We start from the raw sequence: 20,540 nt of genomic DNA on the forward strand, positions 1-20,540 counted from the left end.
TAACTAAAATAACAACTAAATATAAGTACAGAATCTATAGCTACCCCTGCCATACCAACATCTCCAACTATACTCTAGGGTTGTCTGAATCATAACTAAAATAACAACTAAATATAAGTACAGAATCTATAGCACGCCTGTCATACCAACATCTCCAACTATACTCTAGGGTTGACTGAATCATAACTAAAATAACAACTAAATATAAGTACAGAATCTATAGCAACACCTGCCATACCAACATCTCCAACTACTCTTGGGTTGTCTGAATCATAACTAAAATAACAACTAAATATAAGTACAGAATCTATAGCTACCCCTGCCATACCAACATCTCCAACTACTCTTGGGTTGTCTGAATCATAACTAAAATAACAACTAAATATAAGTACAGAATCTATAGCAACACCTGTCATACCAACATCTCCAACTATACTCTTGGGTTGTCTGAATCATAACTAAAATAACAACTAAATATAAGTACAGAATCTTTAGCTACCCCTGCCATACCAACATCTCGCACTACTCTTGGGTTGTCTGAATCATAACTAAAATAACAACTAAATATAAGTACAGAATCTTTAGCAACACCTGCCATACCAACATCTCCAACTACTCTTGGGTTGTCTGAATCATAACTAAAATAACAACTAAATATAAGTACAGAATCTATAGCAACACCTATCATACCAACATCTCCAACTATACTCTTGGGTTGTCTGAATCATAACTAAAATAACAACTAAATATAAGTACAGAATCTATAGCAACACCTATCATACCAACATCTCCAACTATACTCTTGGGTTGACTGAATCATAACTTAAATAACAACTAAATATAAGTACAGAATCTATAGCAACACCTGTCATACCAACATCTCCAACTATACTCTTGGGTTGACTGAATCATAACTAAAATAACAACTAAATATAAGTACAGAATCTATAGCAACACCTGTCATACCAACATCTCCAACTATACTCTTGGGTTGACTGAATCATAACTAAAATAACAACTAAATATAAGTACAGAATCTATAGCAACACCTGTCATACCAACATCTCCAACTACTCTTGGGTTGTCTGAATCATAACTAAAATAACAACTAAATATAAGTACAGAATCTATAGCAACACCTATCATACCAACATCTCCAACTATACTCTAGGGTTGTCTGAATCATAACTAAAATAACAACTAAATATAAGTACAGAATCTATAGCTACCCCTGTCATACCAACATCTCCAACTACTCTTGGGTTGTCTGAATCATAACTAAAATAACAACTAAATATAAGTACAGAATCTATAGCAACACCTGTCATACCAACATCGCCAACTATACTCTTGGGTTGTCTGAATCATAACTAAAATAACAACTAAATATAAGTACAGAATCTATAGCAACACCTGTCATACCAACATCTCCAACTACTCTTGGGTTGTCTGAATCATAACTAAAATAACAACTAAATATAAGTACAGAATCTATAGCAACACCTGTCATACCAACATCTCCAACTATACTCTTGGGTTGTCTGAATCATAACTAAAATAACAACTAAATATAAGTACAGAATCTATAGCAACACCTGTCATACCAACATCTCCAACTACTCTTGGGTTGTCTGAATCATAATTAAAATAACAACTAAATATAAGTACAGAATCTATAGCAACACCTGTCATACCAACATCTCCAACTACTCTTGGGTTGTCTGAATCATAACTAAAATAACAACTAAATATAAGTACAGAATCTATAGCAACACCTGTCATACCAACATCTCCAACTACTCTTGGGTTGTCTGAATCATAACTAAAATAACAACTAAATATAAGTACAGAATCTATAGCTACACCTATCATACCAACATCTCCAACTATACTCTTGGGTTGTCTGAATCATAACTAAAATAACAACTAAATATAAGTACAGAATCTATAGCAACACCTGTCATACCAACATCTCCAACTATACTCTAGGGTTGTCTGAATCATAACTAAAATAACAACTAAATATAAGTACAGAATCTATAGCAACACCTGTCATACCAACATCTCCAACTACTCTTGGGTTGTCTGAATCATAACTAAAATAACAACTAAATATAAGTACAGAATCTATAGCAACACCTGTCATACCAACATCTCCAACTATACTCTTGGGTTGACTGAATCATAACTAAAATAACAACTAAATAAAAGTACAGAATCTATAGCAACACCTGTCATACCAACATCTCGCACTACTCTTGGGTTGTCTGAATCATAACTAAAATAACAACTAAATATAAGTACAGAATCTATAGCAACACCTGTCATACCAACATCTCCAACTACTCTTGGGTTGTCTGAATCATAACTAAAATAACAACTAAATATAAGTACAGAATCTATAGCAACACCTGTCATACCAACATCTCCAACTACTCTTGGGTTGTGTGAATCATAACTAAAATAACAACTAAATATAAGTACAGAATCTATAGCAACACCTGTCATACCAACATCTCGTACTACTCTTGGGTTGTCTGAATCATAACTAAAATAACAACTAAATATAAGTACAGAATCTATAGCTACCCCTGCCATACCAACATCTCCAACTATACTCTAGGGTTGTCTGAATCATAACTAAAATAACAACTAAATATAAGTACAGAATCTATAGCACGCCTGTCATACCAACATCTCCAACTATACTCTAGGGTTGACTGAATCATAACTAAAATAACAACTAAATATAAGTACAGAATCTATAGCAACACCTGCCATACCAACATCTCCAACTACTCTTGGGTTGTCTGAATCATAACTAAAATAACAACTAAATATAAGTACAGAATCTATAGCTACCCCTGCCATACCAACATCTCCAACTACTCTTGGGTTGTCTGAATCATAACTAAAATAACAACTAAATATAAGTACAGAATCTATAGCAACACCTGTCATACCAACATCTCCAACTATACTCTTGGGTTGTCTGAATCATAACTAAAATAACAACTAAATATAAGTACAGAATCTTTAGCTACCCCTGCCATACCAACATCTCGCACTACTCTTGGGTTGTCTGAATCATAACTAAAATAACAACTAAATATAAGTACAGAATCTATAGCAACACCTGCCATACCAACATCTCCAACTACTCTTGGGTTGTCTGAATCATAACTAAAATAACAACTAAATATAAGTACAGAATCTATAGCAACACCTATCATACCAACATCTCCAACTATACTCTTGGGTTGTCTGAATCATAACTAAAATAACAACTAAATATAAGTACAGAATCTATAGCAACACCTATCATACCAACATCTCCAACTATACTCTTGGGTTGTCTGAATCATAACTAAAATAACAACTAAATATAAGTACAGAATCTATAGCTACCCCTGCCATACCAACATCTCCAACTACTCTTGGGTTGTCTGAATCATAACTAAAATAACAACTAAATATAAGTACAGAATCTATAGCAACACCTATCATACCATCATCTCCAACTACTCTTGGATTGACTGAATCATAACTAAAATAACAACTAAATATAAGTACAGAATCTATAGCAACACCTGCCATACCAACATCTCCAACTATACTCTTGGGTTGACTTAATCATAACTAAAATAACAACTAAATATAAGTACAGAATCTATAGCAACACCTGTCATACCAACATCTCCAACTACTCTTGGGTTGACTGAATCATAACTAAAATAACAACTAAATATAAGTACAGAATCTATATATACCCCTGCCATACCAACATCTCCAACTACTCTTGGATTGTCTGAATCATAACTAAAATAACAACTAAATATAAGTACAGAATCTATAGCAACACCTGCCATACCAACATCTCCAACTACTCTTGGGTTGTCTGAATCATAACTAAAATAACAACTAAATATAAGTACAGAATCTATAGCTACCCCTGTCATACCAACATCTCCAACTATACTCTTGGGTTGTCTGAATCATAACTAAAATAACAACTAAATATAAGTACAGAATCTATAGCAACACCTATCATACCAACATCTCCAACTATACTCTTGGGTTGTCTGAATCATAACTAAAATAACAACTAAATATAAGTACAGAATCTATAGCAACACCTATCATACCAACATCTCCAACTATACTCTTGGGTTGACTGAATCATAACTAAAATAACAACTAAATATAAGTACAGAATCTATAGCAACACCTGCCATACCAACATCTCCAACTACTTTTGGGTTGTCTGAATCATAACTAAAATAACAACTAAATATAAGTACAGAATCTATAGCTACCCCTGCCATACCAACATCTCCAACTACTCTTGGGTTGTCTGAATCATAACTAAAATAACAACTAAATATAAGTACAGAATCTATAGCAACACCTATCATACCAACATCTCCAACTACTCTTGGATTGACTGAATCATAACTAAAATAACAACTAAATATAAGTACAGAATCTATAGCACGCCTGTCATACCAACATCTCCAACTATACTCTAGGGTTGACTGAATCATAACTAAAATAACAACTAAATATAAGTACAGAATCTATAGCAACACCTGCCATACCAACATCTCCAACTACTCTTGGGTTGTCTGAATCATAACTAAAATAACAACTAAATATAAGTACAGAATCTATAGCTACCCCTGTCATACCAACATCTCCAACTATACTCTTGGGTTGTCTGAATCATAACTAAAATAACAACTAAATATAAGTACAGAATGTATAGCTACCCCTGCCATACCAACATCTCCAACTACTCTTGGATTGACTGAATCATAACTAAAATAACAACTAAATATAAGTACAGAATCTATAGCACGCCTGTCATACCAACATCTCCAACTATACTCTTGGGTTGACTGAATCATAACTAAAATAACAACTAAATATAAGTACAGAATCTATAGCTACCCCTGCCATACCAACATCTCCAACTACTCTTGGGTTGTCTGAATCATAACTAAAATAACAACTAAATATAAGTACAGAATCTATAGCAACACCTGCCATACCAACATCTCCAACTACTCTTGGGTTGACTGAATCATAACTAAAATAACAACTAAATATAAGTACAGAATCTATAGCAACACCTGTCATACCAACATCTCCAACTATACTCTTGGGTTGACTGAATCATAACTTAAATAACAACTAAATATAAGTACAGAATCTATAGCAACACCTGTCATACCAACATCTCCAACTATACTCTTGGGTTGACTGAATCATAACTAAAATAACAACTAAATATAAGTACAGAATCTATAGCAACACCTGTCATACCAACATCTCCAACTATACTCTTGGGTTGACTGAATCATAACTAAAATAACAACTAAATATAAGTACAGAATCTATAGCTACACCTGTCATACCAACATCTCGCACTACTCTTCTGTTGTCTGAATCATAACTAAAATAACAACTAAATATAAGTACAGAATCTATAGCAACACCTGTCATACCAACATCTCCAACTACTCTTGGGTTGTCTGAATCATAACTAAAATAACAACTAAATATAAGTACAGAATCTATAGCAACACCTATCATACCAACATCTCCAACTATACTCTAGGGTTGTCTGAATCATAACTAAAATAACAACTAAATATAAGTACAGAATCTATAGCTACCCCTGTCATACCAACATCTCCAACTACTCTTGGGTTGTCTGAATCATAACTAAAATAACAACTAAATATAAGTACAGAATCTATAGCAACACCTGTCATACCAACATCTCCAACTATACTCTTGGGTTGTCTGAATCATAACTAAAACAACAACTAAATATAAGTACAGAATCTATAGCAACACCTGTCATACCAACATCTCCAACTACTCTTGGGTTGTCTGATTCATAACTAAAATAACAACTAAATATAAGTACAGAATCTATAGCAACACCTGTCATACCAACATCTCCAACTATACTCTTGGGTTGTCTGAATCATAACTAAAATAACAACTAAATATAAGTACAGAATCTATAGCAACACCTGTCATACCAACATCTCCAACTACTCTTGGGTTGTCTGAATCATAATTAAAATAACAACTAAATATAAGTACAGAATCTATAGCAACACCTGTCATACCAACATTTCCAACTACTCTTGGGTTGTCTGAATCATAACTAAAATAACAACTAAATATAAGTACAGAATCTATAGCAACACCTGTCATACCAACATCTCCAACTACTCTTGGGTTGTCTGAATCATAACTAAAATAACAACTAAATATAAGTACAGAATCTATAGCTACACCTATCATACCAACATCTCCAACTATACTCTTGGGTTGTCTGAATCATAACTAAAATAACAACTAAATATAAGTACAGAATCTATAGCAACACCTGTCATACCAACATCTCCAACTATACTCTAGGGTTGTCTGAATCATAACTAAAATAACAACTAAATATAAGTACAGAATCTATAGCAACACCTGTCATACCAACATCTCCAACTATACTCTTGGGTTGACTGAATCATAACTAAAATAACAACTAAATAAAAGTACAGAATCTATAGCAACACCTGTCATACCAACATCTCGCACTACTCTTGGGTTGTCTGAATCATAACTAAAATAACAACTAAATATAAGTACAGAATCTATAGCAACACCTGTCATACCAACATCTCCAACTACTCTTGGGTTGTCTGAATCATAACTAAAATAACAACTAAATATAAGTACAGAATCTATAGCAACACCTGTCATACCAACATCTCCAACTATACTCTTGGGTTGACTGAATCATAACTAAAATAACAACTAAATAAAAGTACAGAATCTATAGCAACACCTGTCATACCAACATCTCGCACTACTCTTGGGTTGTCTGAATCATAACTAAAATAACAACTAAATATAAGTACAGAATCTATAGCAACACCTGTCATACCAACATCTCCAACTACTCTTGGGTTGTCTGAATCATAACTAAAATAACAACTAAATATAAGTACAGAATCTATAGCAACACCTGTCATACCAACATCTCCAACTACTCTTGGGTTGTGTGAATCATAACTAAAATAACAACTAAATATAAGTACAGAATCTATAGCAACACCTGTCATACCAACATCTCGTACTACTCTTGGGTTGTCTGAATCATAACTAAAATAACAACTAAATATAAGTACAGAATCTATAGCTACCCCTGCCATACCAACATCTCCAACTATACTCTAGGGTTGTCTGAATCATAACTAAAATAACAACTAAATATAAGTACAGAATCTATAGCACGCCTGTCATACCAACATCTCCAACTATACTCTAGGGTTGACTGAATCATAACTAAAATAACAACTAAATATAAGTACAGAATCTATAGCAACACCTGCCATACCAACATCTCCAACTACTCTTGGGTTGTCTGAATCATAACTAAAATAACAACTAAATATAAGTACAGAATCTATAGCTACCCCTGCCATACCAACATCTCCAACTACTCTTGGGTTGTCTGAATCATAACTAAAATAACAACTAAATATAAGTACAGAATCTATAGCAACACCTGTCATACCAACATCTCCAACTATACTCTTGGGTTGTCTGAATCATAACTAAAATAACAACTAAATATAAGTACAGAATCTATAGCTACCCCTGCCATACCAACATCTCGCACTACTCTTGGGTTGTCTGAATCATAACTAAAATAACAACTAAATATAAGTACAGAATCTATAGCAACACCTGCCATACCAACATCTCCAACTACTCTTGGGTTGTCTGAATCATAACTAAAATAACAACTAAATATAAGTACAGAATCTATAGCAACACCTATCATACCAACATCTCCAACTATACTCTTGGGTTGTCTGAATCATAACTAAAATAACAACTAAATATAAGTACAGAATCTATAGCAACACCTATCATACCAACATCTCCAACTATACTCTTGGGTTGTCTGAATCATAACTAAAATAACAACTAAATATAAGTACAGAATCTATATATACCCCTGCCATACCAACATCTCCAACTACTCTTGGATTGTCTGAATCATAACTAAAATAACAACTAAATATAAGTACAGAATCTATAGCAACACCTGCCATACCAACATCTCCAACTACTCTTGGGTTGTCTGAATCATAACTAAAATAACAACTAAATATAAGTACAGAATCTATAGCTACCCCTGTCATACCAACATCTCCAACTATACTCTTGGGTTGTCTGAATCATAACTAAAATAACAACTAAATATAAGTACAGAATCTATAGCAACACCTATCATACCAACATCTCCAACTATACTCTTGGGTTGTCTGAATCATAACTAAAATAACAACTAAATATAAGTACAGAATCTATAGCAACACCTATCATACCAACATCTCCAACTATACTCTTGGGTTGACTGAATCATAACTAAAATAACAACTAAATATAAGTACAGAATCTATAGCAACACCTGCCATACCAACATCTCCAACTACTTTTGGGTTGTCTGAATCATAACTAAAATAACAACTAAATATAAGTACAGAATCTATAGCTACCCCTGCCATACCAACATCTCCAACTACTCTTGGGTTGTCTGAATCATAACTAAAATAACAACTAAATATAAGTACAGAATCTATAGCAACACCTATCATACCAACATCTCCAACTACTCTTGGATTGACTGAATCATAACTAAAATAACAACTAAATATAAGTACAGAATCTATAGCACGCCTGTCATACCAACATCTCCAACTATACTCTAGGGTTGACTGAATCATAACTAAAATAACAACTAAATATAAGTACAGAATCTATAGCAACACCTGCCATACCAACATCTCCAACTACTCTTGGGTTGTCTGAATCATAACTAAAATAACAACTAAATATAAGTACAGAATCTATAGCTACCCCTGCCATACCAACATCTCCAACTACTCTTGGGTTGTCTGAATCATAACTAAAATAACAACTAAATATAAGTACAGAATCTATAGCAACACCTGTCATACCAACATCTCCAACTATACTCTTGGGTTGTCTGAATCATAACTAAAATAACAACTAAATATAAGTACAGAATGTATAGCTACCCCTGCCATACCAACATCTCGCACTACTCTTGGGTTGTCTGAATCATAACTAAAATAACAACTAAATATAAGTACAGAATCTATAGCAACACCTGCCATACCAACATCTCCAACTACTCTTGGGTTGTCTGAATCATAACTAAAATAACAACTAAATATAAGTACAGAATCTATAGCAACACCTATCATACCAACATCTCCAACTATACTCTTGGGTTGTCTGAATCATAACTAAAATAACAACTAAATATAAGTACAGAATCTATAGCAACACCTATCATACCAACATCTCCAACTATACTCTTGTGTTGTCTGAATCATAACTAAAATAACAACTAAATATAAGTACAGAATCTATAGCTACCCCTGCCATACCAACATCTCCAACTACTCTTGGGTTGTCTGAATCATAACTAAAATAACAACTAAATATAAGTACAGAATCTATAGCAACACCTATCATACCAACATCTCCAACTACTCTTGGATTGACTGAATCATAACTAAAATAACAACTAAATATAAGTACAGAATCTATAGCAACACCTGCCATACCAACATCTCCAACTATACTCTTGGGTTGACTGAATCATAACTAAAATAACAACTAAATATAAGTACAGAATCTATAGCAACACCTGTCATACCAACATCTCCAACTACTCTTGGGTTGACTGAATCATAACTAAAATAACAACTAAATATAAGTACTGAATCTATAGCTACCCCTGCCATACCAACATCTCCAACTACTCTTGGGTTGTCTGAATCATAACTAAAATAACAACTAAATATAAGTACAGAATCTATAGCTACCCCTGTCATACCAACATCTCCAACTATACTCTTGGGTTGTCTGAATCATAACTAAAATAACAACTAAATATAAGTACAGAATCTATAGCAACACCTATCATACCAACATCTCCAACTATACTCTTGGGTTGTCTGAATCATAACTAAAATAACAACTAAATATAAGTACAGAATCTATAGCAACACCTATCATACCAACATCTCCAACTATACTCTTGGGTTGTCTGAATCATAACTAAAATAACAACTAAATATAAGTACAGAATCTATAGCTACCCCTGCCATACCAACATCTCCAACTACTCTTGGGTTGTCTGAATCATAACTAAAATAACAACTAAATATAAGTACAGAATCTATAGCAACACCTGCCATACCAACATCTCCAACTACTCTTGGGTTGACTGAATCATAACTAAAATAACAACTAAATATAAGTACAGAATCTATAGCTACCCCTGCCATACCAACATCTCCAACTACTCTTGGGTTGTCTGAATCATAACTAAAATAACAACTAAATATAAGTACAGAATCTATAGCAACACCTGCCATACCAACATCTCCAACTACTCTTGGGTTGACTGAATCATAACTAAAATAACAACTAAATATAAGTACAGAATCTATAGCAACACCTATCATACCAACATCTCCAACTACTCTTGGATTGACTGAATCATAACTAAAATAACAACTAAATATAAGTACAGAATCTATAGCAACACCTGCCATACCAACATCTCCAACTATACTCTTGGGTTGACTGAATCATAACTAAAATAACAACTAAATATAAGTACAGAATCTATAGCAACACCTGTCATACCAACATCTCCAACTACTCTTGGGTTGACTGAATCATAACTAAAATAACAACTAAATATAAGTACAGAATCTATAGCTACCCCTGCCATACCAACATCTCCAACTACTCTTGGATTGTCTGAATCATAACTAAAATAACAACTAAATATAAATGGGCCATTTCAAAAAAAATGAGGCTTTTTACTTTTTGTGGTATATTTTTATATTAGTTAAGTTTATAATTATAACAAAGGTGTTATAAAATGCAGGTTAGTCAGGGCTAGCTTGCTCCCAAGTTTCATGAAGATATCTCAAACCACTTCAGAGAAATGTTAAAAAAACAGGCCATTTTTGTCAGGAGTGTGACGCTTTTAGCGTGACATTTAAAAAAATTAAAATTTTCAAAGTAGTATTGAAAAAAGTGGATTGTTTTGATGCAATACTGAAATATTTCTGGTAGTTGCTACATTATTAGTCTTAAATATTTTTGCAATTTTGTTCAATAAAATTGTAAAATAAGTAAACACTGACCTTTATTGTGAAGGTATGTACAGAAAAAAAAATCTTCTAAAAAATGACACTTTTAAAATTAAAGCTTCCTTGTAACCAAGTTTTAAAGTCCAATAATGTCAGTATGTGAAATAAGTTTGTATTGGTATATTAGCACTATAATTAAGGGTATGTTGGTGCTCTAAAATACATATTTTATTGTTTTAATGGACACCAAAGAGAGGCACCCAAAAATGTCAGGAGTGTGACAACTGCCTTTAAACATCTACCATAAAATACATAGGACTTAAATGTTTTTTTCTTCTTTATTTTTCAGAAGTGGCTATTCCAAAGAAAAGAAAAAAAAATATTACAACTGTGATATGTTTACATTATAGATGTGGGAGTGCATTATATATGTCAGGAGTGTGACACTTTTTTTAAGGCATTTTCTGTCAATTCATAATTTCACTAGGACAAGTTCCACAAGTTTCTTTGTGTTAGAAATGTTAAAACCAAGTAATATTCATATCATTTACCTCTTAAATGTGTTATTTATCATGATTGTTTTGGCACAATCAGTTTTAATTAGTCATTTTACTATTTTTTGTGCACAGTAATGCAAATTTATCAAAGGAAATAAGTGTGTACAACTATAATATCATATAGGAAAGTGAGGAAATGAATTTTGTACAAAATAGAACAATTATTTTGATTTAAAATGGTATATTTAAAGATGTTTCAAGGATTAACCATTCAGATGTAATTTGTCACACTCCTGACATGAATTTAACAATTTAAGAAAAATATGAAAATAAGCTTTATTTTTAGGACAGATAATTGAAAGACAGCTAGTAAATAGAAACAAATTTTGGTAAAACTTCCATTCCTCAAAACATCCACTAGATTTGCTGAAATAAGCAGGGCAAAATTCTCTAGAAGAAATAAATCAAAGAAGGAGACCTGGAAAGAGCGAACCTGTAAATACTGACTGAATCTGAAATTTAAACATGATCAGAGGAAGTTGGACAATCTTAAACAAAATAAAAACCTATAAAACGAAGCTAACAAAAAAAGGCTTAAAGTAAGAAGAACTTTGAATTCCCAATTTGATAAACAATATAAAGCAAAAAAAAAGGCAGTGGCAGAGAAACAGTAGAAAAAAAGGTAGAAAGATAAAAAAAGAAGTTGGCTTGAATAAGGACTTAGAATCGAACAAAAACACCTCAGATTCAAATGAGAACAGATCTGTGACTGTGTCAAGATTCCAGATCTACAGTGAGAAAACCTGCATAACACACAAGAAATCAACTGCCACAAAACCCAAATGCTTATAAATGATCTCGTCTAGAAGGCCCATTTTTTCCTAGCATTTTTTATGATGTGTTTCAAAGTACTCGTCCAAGCATTTGGGTTTTGTGGTAGTTGATTTCTTGTGTGTTGTGCAGGTTTTCTCACTGTAGATCTGGAATCTGACACAGTCACAGATCTGTTCTCATTTGAATCTGAGGTGTTTTTGTTCGATTCTAAGTCCTTATTCAAGCCAACTTCTTTTTTTATCTTTCTTCCTTTTTTCTACTGTTTCTCTGCCACTGCCTTTGTTTTTCTTTATATTGTTTATCAAATTTGGAATTCAAAGTTCTTCTTACTTTAAGCCTTTTTTTTGTTAGCTTCGTTTTATAGGTTTTTATTTTGTTTAAGATTGTCCAACTTCCTCTGATCATGTTTAAATTTCAGATTCAGCCAGTATTTACAGGTTCGCTCTTTCCAAGTCTCCTTCTTTGATTTATTTCTTCTAGAGAATTCTGCCCTGCTTATTTCAGCAAATCTAGTGGATGTTTTGAGGAATGGAAGTTTTACCAAAATTTGTTTCTATTTACTAGCTGTCTTTCAATTATCTGTCCTAAAAATAAAGCTTATTTTCATATTTTTCTTAAATTGTTAAATTCATGTCAGGAGTGTGACAAATAACATCTGAATGGTTAATCCTTGAAACATCTTTAAATATACCATTTTAAATCAAAATGATTGTTCTATTTTGTACAAAATTCATTTCCTCACTTTCCTATATGATATTATAGTTGTACACACTTATTTCCTTTGATAAATTTGCATTACTGTGCACATAAAATAGAAAAATGACTAATTAAAACTGATTGTGCCAAAACAATCATGATAAATAACACATTTAAGAGGTAAATGATATGAATATTACTTGGTTTTAACATTTCTAACACAAAGAAACTTGTGGAACTTGTCCTAGTGAAATTATGAATTGACAGAAAATGCCTTAAAAAAACGTCACACTCCTGACATATATAATGCACTCCCACATCTATGATATGAACATATCACAGTGGTAATAATTTTTTTTCTTCTCTTTGGAATAGCCACTTCTGAAAAATAAAAAAAAAGAAAACATTTAAGTCCTTTGTGTTCTTTGGTAGATGTTTAAAGACAGTTGTCACACTCCTGACATTTTGGGGTGCCTCTCTTCGTTTTTTTTTATAAATGGTCCTAAAAAGAAAGTTCTGTTCTACGGGAAAAGATACCAGAAATTGAAATCAATGATAAAGCAATGTGTTTAGTGATTTTTTGTGAAAGTTTAAAGCATTTTTCAATCTTTATAAAATATGTCAGGAGTGTGACAAAATACTGAAAATAGAAGGCTTTTTCTACATACAATTACATTAAAACGGTACAATGAAATGACATTTTGTTTTTTGCAAATGATCACAAAAACTCAGGGCTTTAAAAGTTTACTATTGTACCGAAATATATTAAGATTCTTTTTATTGGCAAAAACTTCAATCACTAGTTACTATTATTTTTTTCAAATTAAGCTATTCAATTTGATTGTTATTATATGATTTAGCAGAAAAGATGGAAATTTTGGTTTTAAAATTTTCCTTTTTATATTGACTTTCATTTGGAAAAGGTCTGAGCAATTTTTTCTTGACTGTTTTATTACCAAACTTGTTTTTAAGTAGTATGGTTTCTGTTAAAAAATTTTGAGATGTATGTTATTAAAATTTAAGATTATTCAATGTGTCTGTTTCGTTCTGCCTGAAACTTTGGAATTATAAAATTTAAAGTATTGGTAATAGGGCAAGACAAAAAGAACTACAAAATATTAAGTTTGAAATTGGACCCCCCATGTCACACTTTTGCTTCATTTTTTTTAAAATGGCCCAAGTACAGAATCTATAGCAACACCTGCCATACCAACATCTCCAACTACTCTTGGGTTGTCTGAATCATAACTAAAATAACAACTAAATATAAGTACAGAATCTATAGCTACCCCTGCTATACCAACATCTCGCACTACTCTTGGGTTGTCTGAATCATAACTAAAATAACAACTAAATATAAGTACAGAATCTATAGCAACACCTGCCATACCAACATCTCCAACTATACTCTTGGGTTGTCTGAATCATAACTAAAATAACAACTAAATATAAGTACAGAATCTATAGCAACACCTATCATACCAACATCTCCAACTACTCTTGGGTTGTCTGAATCATAACTAAAATAACAACTAAATATAAGTACAGAATCTATAGCAACACCTGTCATACCAACATCTCCAACTATACTCTTGGGTTGTCTGAATCATAACTAAAATAACAACTAAATATAAGTACAGAATCTATAGCAACACCTGCCATACCAACATCTCCAACTACTCTAGGGTTGTCTGAATCATAACTAAAATAACAACTAAATATAAGTACAGAATCTATAGCAACACCTGCCATACCAACATCTCCAACTACTCTTGGGTTGTCTGAATCATAACTAAAATAACAACTAAATATAAGTACAGAATCTATAGCAACACCTATCATACCAACATCTCCAACTACTCTTGGGTTGTCTGAATCATAACTAAAATAACAACTAAATATAAGTACTGAATCTATAGCTACCCCTGCCATACCAACATCTCCAACTACTCTTGGGTTGTCTGAATCATAACTAAAATAACATTCAAATTAATATAAGAACCTTTAAAGCATTGAAATGTTCATGTTTTGGGAATAAATAATTATATGTTTAATAAATCTCCATCTGCCAATATTTATGTGCATACACCTTATCGCTATTCCCTGCTGACCTGAGAATCTGTACCGCTTGAACTATTGACCTCATACAACAATCACTTTCCCATTGTAGCATCAGATATTTTGTATTATGACATCAAAATTTTACAGGAACCTGTGTGGTGTCCAGTAATGGCGGTCAAATAGCGATAAGGTGTTTTAAACTATTTATTGTAGAATACAAGTTCCATGTTATCAGTATGAGAAAAGAAAATTTGGAACTGATGATAGCCTTTTTTTTTGCTAAAACAGCCTCAATGTTGCTGTTACAAGATTAAATGATGAGGTTCCTTTAAAAAAAAAGATTTTTTTTAAAGCTGTTACTTAAGACCTGAATTTTAGACTTGTGTTAAATATCTAATTTTTGAAAAAACTATATACCAAATGGCCATGTTAGGTCAAATATGTGATTTTTTTTTATTGTTAACAATTTTATGACATCACAGTGACCTTACAACTGTAATTCTGCACTAGTGTATGGATCTAACCATCCTCTCCATTCATAAATAGAACTAACTTAATTTGAAAAGGATTAAAGATCTTAACTATTTTCAAAACTTCTGGGTATAGATATTAATAGGTAATACTCTTGACTTGGTAATATGGATAGTTTTCATAAATGACTATTAGTTCTTATGTCTAAATAGTACATACAACTTCAAATTGGTGTGTAGATTGTTTGGTCAAAGTAGTAAAAAAATTTGTAAGGGTTCCAAGGAACCCAGTGTCTCGCCTATTTTTGCTGTAAATCGCAGGCTCAACAACAATGAGGAAAAAAATCAATAAAAATATTCCTCTTGTTACTATTTTATGATTGTAAGAAAATCTAAGTCCATTTAAAAGTAAATTACATAAAAAACAGAGTAATCTTTTTACAAACTTTACTTCTGGATACAATCTTATGATCATACATAAGCTTCTGTCCAAGTTTGGTACAAACCCAGGATAGTTTAAGAAAGTTATTAAAATTTTAAAAACTTTAACCACAGAGTGAATGTAATGGTTCCCCGCAGAAAAACTAAGTCCATTTAAAAGTAAAATATGGAAAAAATGGATTTATTTATTTACAAAATTTACTTCTGGATACTATCTTATGATCATAAACAAGCTTCTGTCCAAGTTTGGTACAAACCCAGGATAGTTTAAGAAAGTAATTAAAATTCTAAAAACTTTAACCACAGAGTGAATGTTATGTTTCCCTGCAGAAAAATCTAAGTACATTTATAAGTAAAATTCGGAAAAAATTGAATTTTATTTTTACAAAATTTACTTCTGGATATTATCTTATGATCATAAACAAGCTTCTGTCAAAGTTTGGTAGAAATCCAGTATAGTTTAAGAAAGTTATTAAAATTTCAAAAACTTTAACCACAGAGTGAATATTTGTTGACGCCGCCGACGACGCCGACGCCGACGGAATGTAGGATCGCTTAGTCTCGCTTTTTCGACTAAAGTCGAAGGCTCGACAAAAACATCCTAGGACAAAAAAAAAGCATATGGTGGTGAAATAATGTAATAAATACAGTAATCTTACCCTCTATGTGTAGGAAGATCAAATGCCACACTTAGACCTTGTTGTCCTCCTGCTATATTGTCTCTGTAAAACTTGTTACTTTCTTCTACAGTACTGAATCCTGCATACTTTTAAAATGAGACAAAACTTTATTGTTAAACAGTTTTTATATATGGTGTGAATTTACAGCTTCTATTTATCATATTTATTTGTTTCATTTCATGTTGTTGTTGGTATTTTTATTGTAGGAAAATAAGAGAAGTGAATGTAATCTTTCTAATTAATCAATCAATATTTAAATGAAAGTTTCCCTTTGTATTCTCACATTTTGACTCATTGACAACTACCATACATCCTTTCTTTTTCAAGTTATTATCTATGGATCTTGGTCTCATAGTTGAAGGATTAATGTTGAAAAAGACAGTTTATCTGTTGCAACTATTTCTGTAAGGATATTACTCAATGTGTTCTCTCCTGTATTTGACAGAGAACTAGTGTCTGTATGTACAATGTTTTCATTTAACTTTTCAACCTTTTCAATTCACTTTTATATTTTGATAACATGCATTATATCTTTGCTTCATTTCTTAAATCACAATTGATGTAATATGTTTGTCCATTCTTTGTTGAACATGGCAACAGTTAACACAAACATTTCTGAATTAACGGTATTCTAGTTAAGAGGTCTACTAGAATGTCTGATATATAAAGTCAGAATGTATACACTGTGATATAGGGACAGCATACGTATGAAAATCTTGTTTGAAAGTCTCTGTTTTAACACTCTACACTATATAGACCTTGTGTATCCACTAACCTGTCTGATGGTCCAAGGTCTGTATGTGTACATTGTACTATAAGGTCCCCTTGTGTAGGGATATAGGCCTGGAAGTTCTTTCTCCACATGTTCTGTATCTTTCTTTGTATAAACTGGCTTAACATTGATGCCCTGAAATTAAATATATATCTTCAACTTAACTTATTGTTACCTGATACATTACTATGACCTGATTTCTTTAACAATAGAAAATTAAACTTCATGGAGGTGTAAGTAAGTATGGACCAAATTATAATAAATTGTACCCTTCATCAAGAAAAATGACTAAATTTCACAATCTGAAAAGTCGGCAAGGATCATCTTAATAAGTACACTAAGTAAGGTGAAAAATATATTAAAAAAAGTTTGTCTATGTGTTTAAAACTGTAGGAGCAGTTTTTTCTTTTTACACAAAATGGATACCTCCTAGGTAAACATGAAGAATGCTACTGAACAGTTTTATCATCTACAAATAGTATTCAAATGTGTTCAAAATATGAGGAGCAACGTAATGCCTCTTCTGCTACGATGGGGGCATAAAAATTACACACAAAAACAAAATATAAGGTTCATCATAACCTTTTTGTAAATACATGAAATGTGGCGGTATTTACACCTCAAATTTCACTATGAGTACAGAGAAACTTGTACACCTGGAAAAATTTATCCAATGATCATGATGATGACAATTTACCTCAGGAGTCTGCCACATCAGGACATCATCTGGATCTTTTCCTTTGATTTCTTTCTTTGCTTTCTCTTTCCATGATTGATCTATTGGTTCTCTGTGTAAACATCTGCAGCATACTGGTGCAGTTCTCTGTAAAAGTAGAGTATATGTGTAAACATCTGCAGCATACTGGTGCAGTTCTCTGTAGAAGTAGAGTATAAACTCATTTATTTAAAGAACTATTGTGAAACTATCAAACAGACCATAAAACAAAACATAATAGTCCACAAAAAGAACAGCCAAGTGTCGCTAAATGATTGCTTGGGAGCACAGTTTGTTATATAAACCACTTGAAACTAGTACTGGTGATCATAGGTCCATGATATGGGGTCAAAGTCAAGTGAATCCAGTGTGATAGAAACCAACTCTTCTTCTTCTTCTTTCAGAAAAGGGACTGGATTTCAATATTTGAATTACATGGATCTGCACGAAAACTTTGCACAGTGACTGGCATTAACACAGAAAGTTCTCTCTTGGCTATTTACATTTTAAATGAAAGATTTACGGAAAGATTACCTGTTGGCATCTGCACTGGTTCTTTCTTAGTAGACTCTGTTTTTACCTCTGGTTCGGTTATTGTTTAAAGTCAAATAATGTTGAAAATCTATGTTTAATATGTCATGCTGGATCTTGAATAGCACACATAATCTAATTAGTTTTCATTCATTCTTTGAGGCTTTTCCATTTTAAATTTTTACCATAATTTTGACACAGCTAGGATAGAAAAAATATGTGCAATTTAGGGACATTGGAACTGGGTTCTTTTATTTTACATTAAAAAAGATTTTGATATACATTCTTCATTTTCTATACCTTGTTTAACCTCAAGGAATAACTTCATTACACTTAAGTAATGATGTTTTATCAAAAACTTTATAAAAAAAAAAAAAATTAATTGGCATTTATTTTCATACTCATCCAAGACATTGCTGATATAAAACCTATAATATAAGTTTCATAAAAATCTGACAAGAATTGAAGATTGGACAAAAGGACAATTTTCAATATTATTAATTTCCAAGGGACATGACTCTTTTAAAAATTATTGATCTGCAGTAATTTTCAAAATCTTGCAAGAGATATTATAAACCTATGATATAATGTTTATAAAATTCTGGTAAAAATTTTACACTTGAAGCGTCAACAAGATGGGACGGATGGAAGGATGCATAGATGGATCCTCTATAGCAATTTCCCACATATTTAATAAACTCTTCTAAAAATGATTGATCAGCACTGATTTTTGAACTTGCCAGAGACATTGCTGATATATATAAACCTGTGATTTAATTCAAAAATTGAAGATATGAGTCTCAGTGCTTCATGTAACAATGCAATTTTCCATAGATATTTAATGTTTTCAAGGGGCATAACTCTTTGCTAACTCCTCACTGACTAACTAGTCAAAGACATTGTTCACATTAAATATAATCAACTATGATATTTGTTGTATAAAAAATCTGGCAAGAATTGAACACATGACAGCATTCACAATGCAATTTTGAGAATTTGCACAAAAATTAATGTTTCTTAGCTATATACATGTAGGGTCAAAACTATTTTAATAAACAGCTGCGCCAGGAGTGCATGATACACCCCTTATGTTTTCTAAGAATAAAGTGCAATAACTTCTCAATGTCATATATCAGAAATTTATGAAAAACTAAAGGGAAGTTATCTTAATAGACAGGCAAAAATGTTTATTGAAAACTGCTCAAAGCGCTATAAAAGTAATGTACGTCTGAAAACTAGAAAATCCTCCTTTTTTTAATGAATAAAACCCCATAACCTGGGAACAGTATGTTCCTGCCATAACTAAACTTGGAAATGCACAATCAAAATTTGAAAGGGAGCTTGTGTCAATAGATAAAAAAAACCCACACACTCTATTAATGAATTAAACCCCTCTCTGAAACCTAAAATATAAAATTTATGAAATAACAAAAGGGAGCCAACATCAATAGAAAAATGCAATTCACTAAGTTTTATGCAAATTGGGTAAAGCGTTTTGGAGTTACATGAAATGTCCGACATGTTGACGATGGACAGACAGACATACGGACAACGCCAAGGGTCATGACGGTATACCATAATACACTAAACGGGCGTATAAAAAAGTAATTGATTG

At 32.2% G+C, this 20,540-nt stretch overlaps 1 protein-coding gene across 2 annotated transcripts in view; it reads right to left on the reverse strand.

The window, feature by feature from the left end:
* The window catches only part of LOC139513576 (methylmalonyl-CoA mutase, mitochondrial-like), a 79,451-nt gene that overhangs the window by 58,170 nt on the left and 741 nt on the right, over positions 1-20,540 (reverse strand). For both annotated transcript variants that reach the window (XR_011662473.1, XM_071302203.1), the window contains exons 2-4: positions 18,377-18,502; positions 17,683-17,814; positions 16,887-16,993 (exon numbers count right to left, since the gene is read on the reverse strand). Coding sequence is in view for 1 of the 2 variants with exons in the window: in XM_071302203.1 (XP_071158304.1) it covers positions 16,887-16,993; positions 17,683-17,814; positions 18,377-18,502 (365 nt within the window). In the remaining variant the exon portion in view is untranslated. The remainder of the gene's footprint in view (positions 1-16,886; positions 16,994-17,682; positions 17,815-18,376; positions 18,503-20,540) is intronic.

The sequence above is a fragment of the Mytilus edulis genome, chromosome 2 (genome assembly GCF_963676685.1).
Source record: "Mytilus edulis chromosome 2, xbMytEdul2.2, whole genome shotgun sequence".
NCBI lineage: Eukaryota > Metazoa > Mollusca > Bivalvia > Mytilida > Mytilidae > Mytilus > Mytilus edulis.